The sequence below is a fragment of the Dipodomys ordii genome, unplaced genomic scaffold (assembly GCF_000151885.1).
Source record: "Dipodomys ordii isolate 6190 unplaced genomic scaffold, Dord_2.0 Scaffold98, whole genome shotgun sequence".
Classification (NCBI taxonomy): Eukaryota; Metazoa; Chordata; class Mammalia; order Rodentia; family Heteromyidae; genus Dipodomys; species Dipodomys ordii.
Genome location: NW_012267314.1, coordinates 7,167,459 through 7,179,913, shown reverse-complemented (window position 1 = coordinate 7,179,913; position 12,455 = coordinate 7,167,459). Strand labels below are relative to the sequence as shown.

General features: G+C 38.9%; 1 protein-coding gene across 1 annotated transcript in view; it reads left to right on the top strand.

Moving 5' to 3' along the window:
* Adgb (androglobin) overlaps window positions 1–12,455 on the top strand; it is a 100,585-nt gene that overhangs the window by 43,177 nt on the left and 44,953 nt on the right. Inside the window, exons 14-18 of the mRNA XM_013026942.1 lie at window positions 5,607–5,736; window positions 7,775–7,805; window positions 8,924–9,104; window positions 9,528–9,591; window positions 12,299–12,401. Of these exons, the coding sequence (XP_012882396.1) occupies window positions 5,607–5,736; window positions 7,775–7,805; window positions 8,924–9,104; window positions 9,528–9,591; window positions 12,299–12,401 (509 nt within the window). The remainder of the gene's footprint in view (window positions 1–5,606; window positions 5,737–7,774; window positions 7,806–8,923; window positions 9,105–9,527; window positions 9,592–12,298; window positions 12,402–12,455) is intronic.

The following is a 12,455-nucleotide window of genomic DNA, read 5'->3' as shown; positions in this document are numbered from 1 at the left end:
CTGGGCCTTGGCTCTATCCCTGTGCTCTTCAGCTCAAGGTGAGTGCACTACCTCTTGAGCCACAGTGCCTCTTTTTCTAGTGGTTTTATTGGAGATCAGAGTCTCATGGACTTTTCTGTCCAGGCTGGCTTTGAACCATGATCCTCAGCTCTCAACCTCCTGAGTAGCTAGGATTACAGGCGTGAGCCACTGGTGCCCAGCTACATGCTTGATTTCTATCCAGATTTGTATGTTGAAGTCCTAACCCTGTGTGTCTTGATATGGAGAGCACACCTTTAGGAAAATGACTAAGGTTCAGTGTGGTCATAAGGGCTCTGATCTTGGAGATCTGTTTGTGTCTGTACTCGGTGAGACTGTAGACAGATCTCAATGTAGTGTTGGTTCACCTTAAATTTGAGATCCTCCTGCCTCTGCCTCTCAAGGGCTAGGATTACAGTTGTGAATTACCATGCCTGGCTTCTTAGTTCTTTTTCTCTTGGTGTGCTCCTGTTCCATCATATTTGTTTTGTGTTGCTGCCACCTTACTGACTACATTCTCAAAGCCTTTTCTTTTACCTTCTTCTCCAGTCATGGTCTATGGCCTTTCAGAGCCACACCTGGGGACAAGGAGCCCAGCAGTAAAATGTGCTGGGTAAAGCCCATGAAATACAGAAGTACTGGTGGAGGAGGGTTGCGGAAGGGCTTCTTTGAAATGGTTCCACTTCATTTACCAAGCCTTCACACTCTGGGTATGGGACAAGAAGGACAGCAATGATCCCAAATACCTTTGGATCGTTCCTCCATTGTCTTTAACAAGAAGTCCCACACTGAGTTTGGGCATTTTACTAATCTCTCCATTGTCTTGATGAACAGATAGATCCCAGCTTCTCTGGCAGAAAGAACTGATTTACACTTATCTTCTTGTCAAATTTGTCCACACTTCCTGTGCACAAGCCTGTGGATAGGCTTCTTTATTTTTTTCCAACATCAACATATATTTTCAAAATTTTTCTTCCTGTTTGAGTAACAATTCTGTGATACAGTAATTTTCTCTCTTAGAATTTCACTGTAAGAAGCCAAGAGAAACTAATCCCCAACTTTAACACTTTGCTCAGAAAGTTCTTCAGCCAAATATCTAACTTCCTCTCTCATAAGTTTGGCCTTCCAGAAAACACTAGAAAACATTCTGTGCAACTTTATCAGCAGGATAGCTTTGCCCTCATAGTCCTATGGCCTGTTCCTACTGTCCACAGTCACCCAACTGTTTCCTGAGAAAATTACGACTTTCTCTACATCCTGGTTAGGCTCGCTCCAAAATCATCTTTAAACATATGTGCACGGTAATGAGGGCATTTTTAGCAGGGACCTCCAAACTCTTCTAGCCTCTACACATTACTGAATCCAAAACAGTTCCAACATTTTTAGATAGTTGTAGCAACCCTACTCTTCAGCCTCATTTTGCTATTGCAAAATTATTGTATAATGCCATATACAGCTGGGCACTCGTGGCGCACACCTGTAATCCTAGCTACTCAGGAGGCTGATGATTATGGTTCAAAGCCAGTGTGGGCAGGAAAGTCTCCAATAAAACTCCAGAAAACCAGAAGTGGCGCTGTGGCCCAAGTGGTAGAGTGCTAGTAACTGGAGCTGAAGAGCTGAGAGGGACAGCAGCCAGGCCCAGAATCCAAGCCCCACGACCCAAACAAACAAAAACAAAAACAGCAGGTCACTTGTTAATAATAAATATTTGCCTCATACTTCTGGAGGCCAGGAAGCTGAATACCAAGATTTGATAAGGCCCCATTTCCTCATTGAAGGTGTCCACTTGCTGCCTCTGAACTCAGACAGTAGAAAGCACAAATGGGATCTGTTTTGATGGGGTCCTTGATTCACTAGAGTTTTAACTCAGAGTCTTGTACTTGTTGAGCAACTTCTATACCACTTGAGCCATACCTTTAAACTTGCTATTGTTTTTCTCAGAAAATCTAGCTTTTTTTCCCAGGCTTGCTTGAACCACAGTCTTCCACCTAAGCTTCTCACATACCTGGGGTTCCAGATAGATACTGCCATGTGCACCTTATTTTATTTTTAATTTTTTTTCATTTTTTGTTAGTCCTGAGGCTTGAATTCAGGGCCTGGATGCTGTCCTGAGCTCTTTTTGCTCAAGGCTAGCACTCTACCACTTGAGCCACTGCACCACTTCCAGCTCTTTCTGTGATTAACTGGAGATAAGTCTCAGGACTTATCTTCTGCCCAGGCTGCCTTTGAATCTCAATCTTCAGATCTCAGCCTCCTCAGTAACTAGGTTTACAGGCATAAGCCACCAGCTCCAGCCCACCTGATTTTTTTTTGGGTCCGGTCGTGGGGCCTGAACTCTGGGCCTGGGCACTGTCCCTCAGCTCTTCAGCTCAATGCTAGCGCTCTACCACTTGAGCCACAGCGCCACTTCCGGCTTTTTTCTTTTTGCTTATGTGGTGCTGAGAAATCGAACCCAGGGCCTCAGGCATGCAAGGCAAGCGCTCTACCACTGAGCCACCTTCCCAGCCCCCCCACCTGATTTTTTTGAGATAGAATTTTGTTAACCTTTGGTGTTGGCTGGCCTTCAACTGTGATCCTCTTCATCTCTTTATCTGAGTATATAGAATTACAAGTATGAACTACCATGACCATCCCTTAGAGGACATCCCTTTTACTGTAGCATTAATCTCATTTATAAGAGCTCTATCCTTGGTGACACATGCCTGCAACCCAAGCTATGGATAGACTAGACAAAAACTTGAGACCTTAACTGAAAAATAAATGAATCAAAAAGGGCTGAAGCTGAGGCTCAGGTGGTAGGGAACTTGCCTAGCAAGCATAAAGCCTTGAGCTCAAACCTCAGTGTTGCAACAATAAATATATAAACATTTTTGTTACTACACATTTGAAAGTTTAGTATAAATCAAACATTAGTTTCAATCTAAATATTGATTCATAAGAAATGTTAATTTCTATGAAGAGTTAAAGTAAGTTAAACATTTAAAATTGTAGTTACAATTGTTTTGTTTTCCCTTTACTTCAAAAGCCAAACACTGTAGCAATAAAACTTGCCAAATATTTAAACTATCACGAAATAGCCAAATAATCAAACCTACGTATTTATAGAAAGTCATTTATCCTAAACATGAACTAAAATTTTCATGTGGCTTTTTAACATGATTATCTAACAAAAATTAAATTTTAAGCTGTACATTGAAAGTTTTAAGATTATGTACCATGCTAAATTCTTTCATATATAATACCACATATACTATTTTAGTCTGTTTATTCTGCTCTAATAGACATAGGCTGGAGGCTTACAAACAAGAACAATTTATTTCTTACAGTCCTAGAGGTTAAGAAGTCCAAGGTCCAGAGCCCAGGACATCTGATAGGACCTGGCCTCATCCTGTGTCACAGGACAATGACCACTTTTTTCTCGGTACCTTGGAATGCTCTATGATCTCTTTAGTCAGAGCACTGCTTCCATCCATGAAGACTCTCTGTCTGTCTGTCTTTCTGTCTGTCTGTCTCTCTCTTTCTCTTGCTCTTTCTCATGACCTCACAAAGACTGCCTTCCAAATATGTAGAAAATTAGGATTTAACAGATGAATTTTACAGGGACACAATTGGCCTATGGTACACAGCAAATATTTTCAAAAATAAAAAGTATTAACATTTAATGATTATTCTAATTATATATGTATAATGTGTAAAGTTATAACACCATATTATCTAGTATTCTCCAGGGAAAAGAATCAATATGATGAATTGATAGATGGAGAGATAGAAAGACAGACAGGCAGACCGACAGATAGATAGATAGATTGATAGATAGGGATGAGTAGATAAATAGGTAAATAAAAATGGATGAGTGGGTGGATTGATGGATAGATGGATGATTGGATGAAAGAAGGGGAGATGGATAGATAGATGGATGTCTGTCGATAGACAAGAGGAATTGGCTTGCTTGATTGTGGAAGCTAGGAAGTTCCATGATAGACCATCTATCTGCAAGGTAGAGAACTCAGCTCTGAAGGCCTGGCCACCACCGAAGCTGGTGGTCTAGCTCTTCCTCTGAAGTAGAAGGCCTGAGAACCTGAAGATCTTCCATGCAAGTTCTATAGGTTCCAAAGAGCAAAGCATCTGGAAATCTGATGTCACAGAGAGCAGCAAAGAGAACAGCACCTACTACTCTCTTCTGATCTTCTAACCCACAGCTGCTACAATACCCTGCCCACATTGAGGACAGATTTTTTTCCCACTAATTCCTCCCCCCCTCCCCTGAACTTACATGCCAACCTCCTGCAGAAGCCCCTTCCCAGACACACCCAGAAATAAAGCCTCATTGGTTAGCTAGCTATACCTTGATTCATTCAAGTTTTCACTAAAATTAAGCATCATATCTACTGCACTGATGACTTTTCCATCCAAGTACTTCTTAAATCTTTTGCCTGATGAACTTTGCATATTAAATAGAGATTATATGCATTATAAAAAATTACAGCTTCAGACTACCAAGATAAATATTCTATACTTTATACGGTCATATGTAGACTTGAAGATGCTGTGTCTATTGAGTCCACAAATGGGTTTATTTCAGAGCCTTAATCCCCTGAGTTACCCTTACCTGATTGTCTACTAGCTTCCTTCAGCTTTATTACTTGATTAAGGTGGATGAATTCCTAATATCTAGAAACAGGTAATTTCATCACTTGATGAGATGCAACTAATCTCTTCCCTGCTGGAGTCTGTTATGAATTTATCTGAATATTCATGCTGCAAAACTATGTGAAAGGCATTTCACCTTGTGACAGTCATGGCCCTGGTCCTGCCTTGCTGTGCAGTCAGAGATCTCAGGTCAACATGAAAGAAAGCTCTTTCCTAGGCAGCCTTTGGAAATGACTGCTGTAACATGCATGCTCTTTTCATCAGAATGCTGTCACTGTAGCAACAAGCCAGGCCTGCCCATTTGTTGACAGTCCTGGAGCCTGGAGGTTCATCAATATGTGTGTGCTACCCTCTAGTGGTAGCTTAATGCACACAGAGACATTTAGTCATGAAGTATATAGGCTTAGAATTTAATTCTGTCTTGGGAACACACTTATCTAAAATACACTAATTCAAATATTTTTATGATACCCATACACTCTAGCTATGGAAATGGAGAGCTGTGATCATATCAGCAAGAAATTCAAAGGAAGTGTTAAACATTTGGGATGGCAGTATGAATTTCACAGTTACAAACTTAAGTGCTAAGGCTTAGAATTAACCTTCTGACCCTGAGCCCTATTTCACTAATAGACTCTGCTAATTAATTAAACAAATTCTGAATATCAAATTCCTAGGTTTTGATCAGCATCCTGATGACTCCCATAGCATTATGCTGTGTTCCCAGAAAATCTTTACTCCAGTACATGGACTGCAGCAGTATGTGTGTATGTATCACAGTTCAGTGTCCTCACTTGAAGTTCAAAAATTACTCTTTGTAAAAATGTGAGAATGACAAAAGGAATAAAATAGAACTTTCGCTGACAAAAACTACTGTTATTGGTAACATGAAAGAAGGGTTTACAATAACCAAAGTCTTGTGGTTTCTCCTCTGTTAGGCGTTATGTGCGATCTGTTGTTAAGAAAGGCATACCTCGAAGATCCGGTTTACCTTCTGTCTCAGAAAATGAGGAAAATGCAAGCTTAACTCCAGCAGAATTAGATCAAGTCATAATAGCTCCATCTCAGGTATTGGCCCAACCTTTAATTTTAGGATTTTTTCCCTCAAGTTGTGAAATATGTGTAGAAAAGAACATATCACGTGCACATAAGCAGGATAGATAATGCTTTTAAAAAGCATACATAGGACGTCAAGTTCAAAAATGAACTATTCAGCTGCTATAAAAGTGCTTTGTATCTCTTGTGGATCATTGTTTTATCTGCTACTGATCTAACATTGCTACTAATCCAATTCCATGTTTTTCTAATTTTGAGAAATGCATACATGCTTAAGATACTCATAAAACATTAACTTAATTATTTAGTTACTTAACTTAGTTACTCAGTTACTGAATGATGTGAAATGTCTCTTTTTGTATTTTTGACTTCTGTCACTTAATGTAATATTTGTGAAACTTGTGTATAAATTGTGTCTCACAGTTCATTCATTTCACTGTCTTTTGATATTCATTTTTAGCAATGTTATCATTTCTGTAAATTGATTTATTATTATTAATGTTTACATTACTGCTTCTCATTTATCCTTTTGCGATCAATGGTAGCATATTTTATTTATTTACTCATTTATTTGCAGTACCAGTGATTGAACCTGGAGCCTCACATATGATAGGCAAACATTCTATCATTGTTACATCCCTAGTCCTCAATTCTTAAATGTCTCCTCCACACATATGTACAGGATAGATAATGTTGCATGTGCAGTGACTCCCTGTAGTATTTATATGAGGCCCGAATATTCCTGAATGAAATCAACTCCTCTCTGTCTGTATTTATTAACTGTGAGTGAGTGATAGGCACAGTTGGAAAGCCAGATAGGTGTGTGCATTGCCATCCTGAGAACACACAACTGCCCTGTCTGGCAAGCGAATGCCACAAAGCTTTGCTGCCGAGGCTGGCCGCTGGAATATGCAAGAGATAGGACCACGTGAAAAATAATAATCAAGAACTGCCATTCCTTCACAATAGTAACCAGTATACAGGTTCTTTGGTATCTGCAACACCTTCGGTATAATACCGAACATGGTCATTTTGTTTGTGGATAGAGTGTTAGTAATAGTGTGACCTGAGCACAGTGGTTCAAGCTTGTGACCCCAGCTACTTGGCAGGCAGAAATTGGAAGATGTGAACTATCCCCAAAACTGACTGGGCAGGGCGATGTTTGCCTGTCATCTCAGCCACAGGGACTAGGTGCAGTGGTGTGTTCCTGTCATCCTGGTGACTTAGAGAGGCACAGCTCAGTACAGCCCAGGCCTAAAGCAAGACCATACCTCAGAAATAACTGTGGTAAAGTGGGGGACTAGAGGTGTAGTCCAAGTGATAGAGCAAGCTTCAGGCCCAGCACAACCAACATCTATATTTGTCTACAATGATATGTTAATAACTGAAGAAAATACTGAATTCCAGTTACAGGTGCATTTGTTTTAAGCATCGATGGTAACAGATACTTTTGAAATCTATCTGTGGGCCGGACTAGACACTAGGTTAGGACATGACTCTGGGACAGGCTTGCTCCAAGCTACCACTTAGTGATCTTAACCCTTCTATTGAATCACTCTCCATTATCCAAAATTTTACTGCTGATGTCACCCATAAAGAATCCAGATGAACTTATACCATTTAATCTTGTACACCTATTTTAATTGTGTTCTAGAGAAAAGAGCTTGCATATCAATTCAACATAAATCCTGTTACAATTTTTTCAAGAACCTTTCAGGTTTTTCTTCCTTAATTAACAATACTAATCCCAAATTGGTCTTTTTCTGTATTTAAGGATATTACTGTGTTAATTATGACATTTGATGATTTAATAAATTCATATAGTCTGTATTTTAATATCAAAAACGTAACCCTTCAGCTAATTACGTAAAGTCAGAATTTTGGAATTTCAAGGTTGAAAATGTGTTACTGGTTTCTTAATTAAGATTTTTCCAGAAATCTGCTTTATGTTATAAATATCTTAAAAACTGGTTGTTTAGCTAGCTGGACTACATTGTTGAATTTAAAATGTTTTGTTTTCTTAATGCATTCCTTTCATTTTATTTTACAGGGTACTATTATACAAGGCGTATCTGTAAAAGGTAAATTTAGGATCTTCTCCCATCTCCCTCCAAACTCAGTATGGCTGGAGTGTCTGCTTCTAGGCAGCTTTCAGAAGTTCCTTCTCAATAGCTTCCCTGTGTTCATTAGGTTTCTGGGCTAGAAAATGATAAAAAAATAACACGTAAAATTCAAACTAAAAATAAAAGTAACTCTTTATTTTTAAGTTGGGATAAAGGCTGGCCTCCAGCCCCTGATCTTCCTGCCTCCGTTCTTGAGTCCTGGGTTATTAGTCCCAAGCTCTCCTGTCTGTCAAGTGCACGCACCTTAATGTGGGCCCATTGTGATCAAATGATCAAAACCATTGCAAATTCCTCAGTTGGCAAATAAAAACCTGACCAAGGCGCAAATCCAACCAAGTGTTACATATATAAAATTTAGGTTCAAGAAATCTGTAAGTCTTTTTCCCATAGTGCTTGAATGTCAAATAAGACTGCAGAGGCACCCGCTAACATGTCTTACCAAAACAGTGTTGGACTGGATCTGTTGACAGTTTTCAGTTTCCTTTCTGTTGTCCAGGTATCCAGTTATAGGTGTGTGTCTATCTGGAGTAGAATATAAGTACGTAAGTTGATATCTCATACAACTTCACAGGTTCTCAAGAATGTGCTTCCCAATTTGTTAAAAGGGATTTGAAAATTCCTGAGCACTGTAATATGTATAAAAGCTGTGATTTAATTCTCCTAAGTGTAGAAAATGTTTTGCTCCAAACTTAAGGACCATATGTCAGTGACTAGCTCAGTAAATGTTTTTCTGTAAATTGCCCTGGCTTTGTGTATGTGTACATACACATGCACACATGGCACCTAAGTGTGAACGCCCATATCAGTCCCTGAACTCAGGCCCTTGAACTCTTTCATAGCTTTTTGCTCATAACTGGTGTTCTACCACCATAGCCACACTTCCACTTCTTGTGTTTTGTTGAGTACTTGGAGTCTTGTGGATTTGTCTGCCCATGCGGGCTCTCAGCCACAATTCTCTGAGCTCAGCCTTCTGAGTAGCTGGATAGGCCTTGGTATTTGAACTCCTCTCATTGATTTTTTTCCATATTTTAAGAACTTATTACCTAATATCCTTGTTTGTCCTCCATAATGTACAGATGACCAAGCAGACCTCACGTTCAATGATTCCCATGCAGCCGAGGGTGTTAGTGTAGAAAAGGATTTGGTCAGCCAGACAACACCAACACAGGAAAAATCACAAGAAGAAATGATGGCAATAAATAATGGTATTGTTAAAGAAATATGGTTAGATTATGAAGACTTCTGTGTCTGCTTTCAGTAAGTGCTTAAATGGGATTCATTTGATTATATTATGCTGAAAAAATTCTGAGCTACATAACTTATGGAAACTTAACATTAAGCCTTCTTTATATAATTAACAGACTGTTTAGATACCTACTGGCTCCTAGATGATATTTGAGATTGTAAAGCCTCCCTCACTTGGATGTCAACACAATATCAAATAAGTTTCTGAAGAAAAATGGATATCTTGGTTACAGCCAAATGTGCCCTAGGCCCGTTTCAGCTTCACTTCAAAGACCTGTTAATTAAGATAAAGATAATATTTTCACTAAGATCATTTTGTCCCTTTAGAACAACTAATTCAACATACTTACCTATAACTGTTTGATTCTATGAAACTCAATGTGAAATTTTAATTTTTGCATAGCATAACAATAACCTATTTTAAATATTTTTCAGGAATATATACATTTTTCACAAACCAAGTTCTTATAGCCTAAATTATCAAAAATCAGAATTTAAGGTAAGTACATTATGACCTTTCCCTTCTTATAATTAAGTTTTCAGTACAATCACTTTAGTGCATTTAGTGCATTCCTATTTCTCAAACATTTCTAAATTATAACATAATTATATTTAAAGCATTAATTTTTAGTCTCATAATAATCCTATATCCAGACAACTTGCAAAGATCTACTATCTTGGAGTGTGATCCATTTGCCTATAGTAGTAGTTAAATGCTGAGCTATATTTCTTATGCAAATTTATACAGGAAAATATTGACTGTTGAATAAATTAAATCACTATCTGATTTTTTATTAGTTTTTATTGATGCAATTCCTTAAACTTAAGTGTATTTTCAAGACTGTTCTCAGTCTTTTTTTAAAAAAATATTGTAAAGATAATGTGCAGAGGGGTTATAGTTACATGAATAAGGTAATGAGTACATTTCCTATTGGACATTGTTACCTTTCCTTTGTTTTTCTCCAACTATACCTTCCCTCCCTACCTCCCCAATATACTGTCCTGTGGTTATCATTGTTGCAATGTGTCATCCTGTGGCCTTCTTTCAGCATTTTGTTATTCCCCTTCCCCTCTCCAGGTTAGACAAATGTATATACAAGATGCAGGGTACCAAAATCAAGTAGTGACAACAACGGATCTACCATAGGGGGAAGAACATACAAAGGAAACAAAAAAAATCACATAGTACATTTAAAACAACAACAACAAAGACAGACCTCTTGTGTCCATATCTTGGGGTTCCTTTCAACTTAGCATCATCTTATATGGACGTATGGACATAGCTTTTGAGCTTTCAGCTCATCTGATAAAATTATCCTATATGTATACTAATTATTTCAAGTACGTGAAACCATGGGTCCTAAATTTCTTTGGCACTGGCTTACTTCACTTAATATGATTTTTTCCAAGTCTTTCCATTTCCTAACAAATGGGGTGGTAGTGTTCTTTCTGATCCCTTTTGTCTAGAATTTCTCTTCCTCCCTCCTTATTGCCTTCATCCAGATAATGCCTGGAAGTCAGTCTTTCAGAGCAGTATAGTGTCCTTGACTCTGTGAAGCCTCCTTCTGTGGTCATGGTGTCTGAGACCATCACCTGTACCTTATCCCCCTGTCTGCTCTATGTAAGGCAATTCCTATTCACAATTGGCCTCCTCCTCCATATTCTTCCTTCCCCTACCGCATCTGAGCATCTTCAGGGCTACGTGTCTTCTCTGTTTGCTATTGAAAGACCATTTGTGGCATAATGTAGGAGCTCAATAAACAAACCTCATACCTGTAATCCTAGCTGCTTGGAGGGCACAGATTGAATCAGGCTTTGAAGCCAACCAGGGATAAAAGTTTGCAAGACTACATCTAAACTAAAGACTGGGTGCATTAGTGTGTGCCTGTCATCCCAGCCCCCAGTCCCCCCAAAAAACACAAATTAGAGGATCACAGTACAGGCCATCCTGGGCATAAGTAATCTTTATATACTTTATTGAATAACAAGATTTCTCTTTTCACAACATTAGTAAAGATTTATCTTTTCTATATCAACTGGTTATTTAAATATTATGGTAAAGTAATGATTTATGGAAAGCTTTTATAGTATAGTGACAGATTCATTGAATATGATTACAATATGCCATCAGTCAAAATTACATTGAAGCCCTTTGAATCTGAGAGGCAATAATAAAGCAATAGTCAAAAATGCCAATCTTAGAGCTAGGCAGATAGATATAACTCCATGTTTAGATTTTGTTTCTGTGCCAGTACTGAAGCTTGAACTCAGACCTTGGACACTGTCCTTGAGCTTTTCTGCTCAAGGCTGCTGGTACTCTACCACCTGACCCACAATTCTACTTCTGAATTTTTGCTGGTTAATTGAGGCTAAGAGTATCACAAACTTTTCTGCCTAGGCTGGTTTTAAACTGTGATCTCAGATCGCAGTCTCACAAGTAGCTAGAATAACAGGTGTTATACACTGGTGCCCAGCAGACATAACTACTAGTGAATCTCAGGTTTACTACTTACAACTTCAGTGTCCTTTGGCACATCACTTACCACCTGTGTGCATCATAATTAGGAACATAGCCCTAATTGTGGATATGGATACGATAATTAGGATGCATGGAAATCATACAGGATAAGGCTGCATTGAAATCAAAATCATATAAATCTTACACAACTGTCTTTCCAAGAGTGCTCTTTTCCTGCTCTTTGTCACATCTCTAAAACAAAAATCTGTTCTGCTGCACCAAGAAGCAGTGAGTATATTTCTGAAGATCTTGTGAAAAGGAGAAGAGTTTTATTACTTTTTAATCTCATTCCACTTGTAAAATGCCTAAACATGGCTCACCAGGAATTCTCATTTCTGCACTTCGTGGCCACCTTGCCAGTCAGAAGCCCATCCTTAGCCCTGGCCCAGCCTGTGCCTCATCATCTTCTCCTCACTTCCTCATTTTCTGAACAGTGTTCAAAGAACAATGCCTCCCTACTGGTAGCCCTCTTCACAGAGGCTTTCCAGCTCCCCTCCCATAGATTGTTGTCACATGGTCATCAGGATGATTTTCGTATTTTTATACCTGTAAAGTACATAAGCATGGTGCCCAGGGTGCATAACTTGTCTTACGCTGCCAGGTGCTATGCTGTGCTATCATGAATAATAGACAATGACTGTGTTCATGAGGTAGTAATATGTACAATGATTGGCCTGATTTCTTGCAGTTCTCAGAAGAGCGTGTACCCTACTATCTCTTTGTGGACAGTCTAAAACCTATTGAACTACTGGTTTGCTTTTCTGCATTGGTACGCTGGGGAGAATCTGGAGGTAAGAAACCTCCCTCCCCCAAGAACATGACTGTCAAAATGCCCAGATTGTACC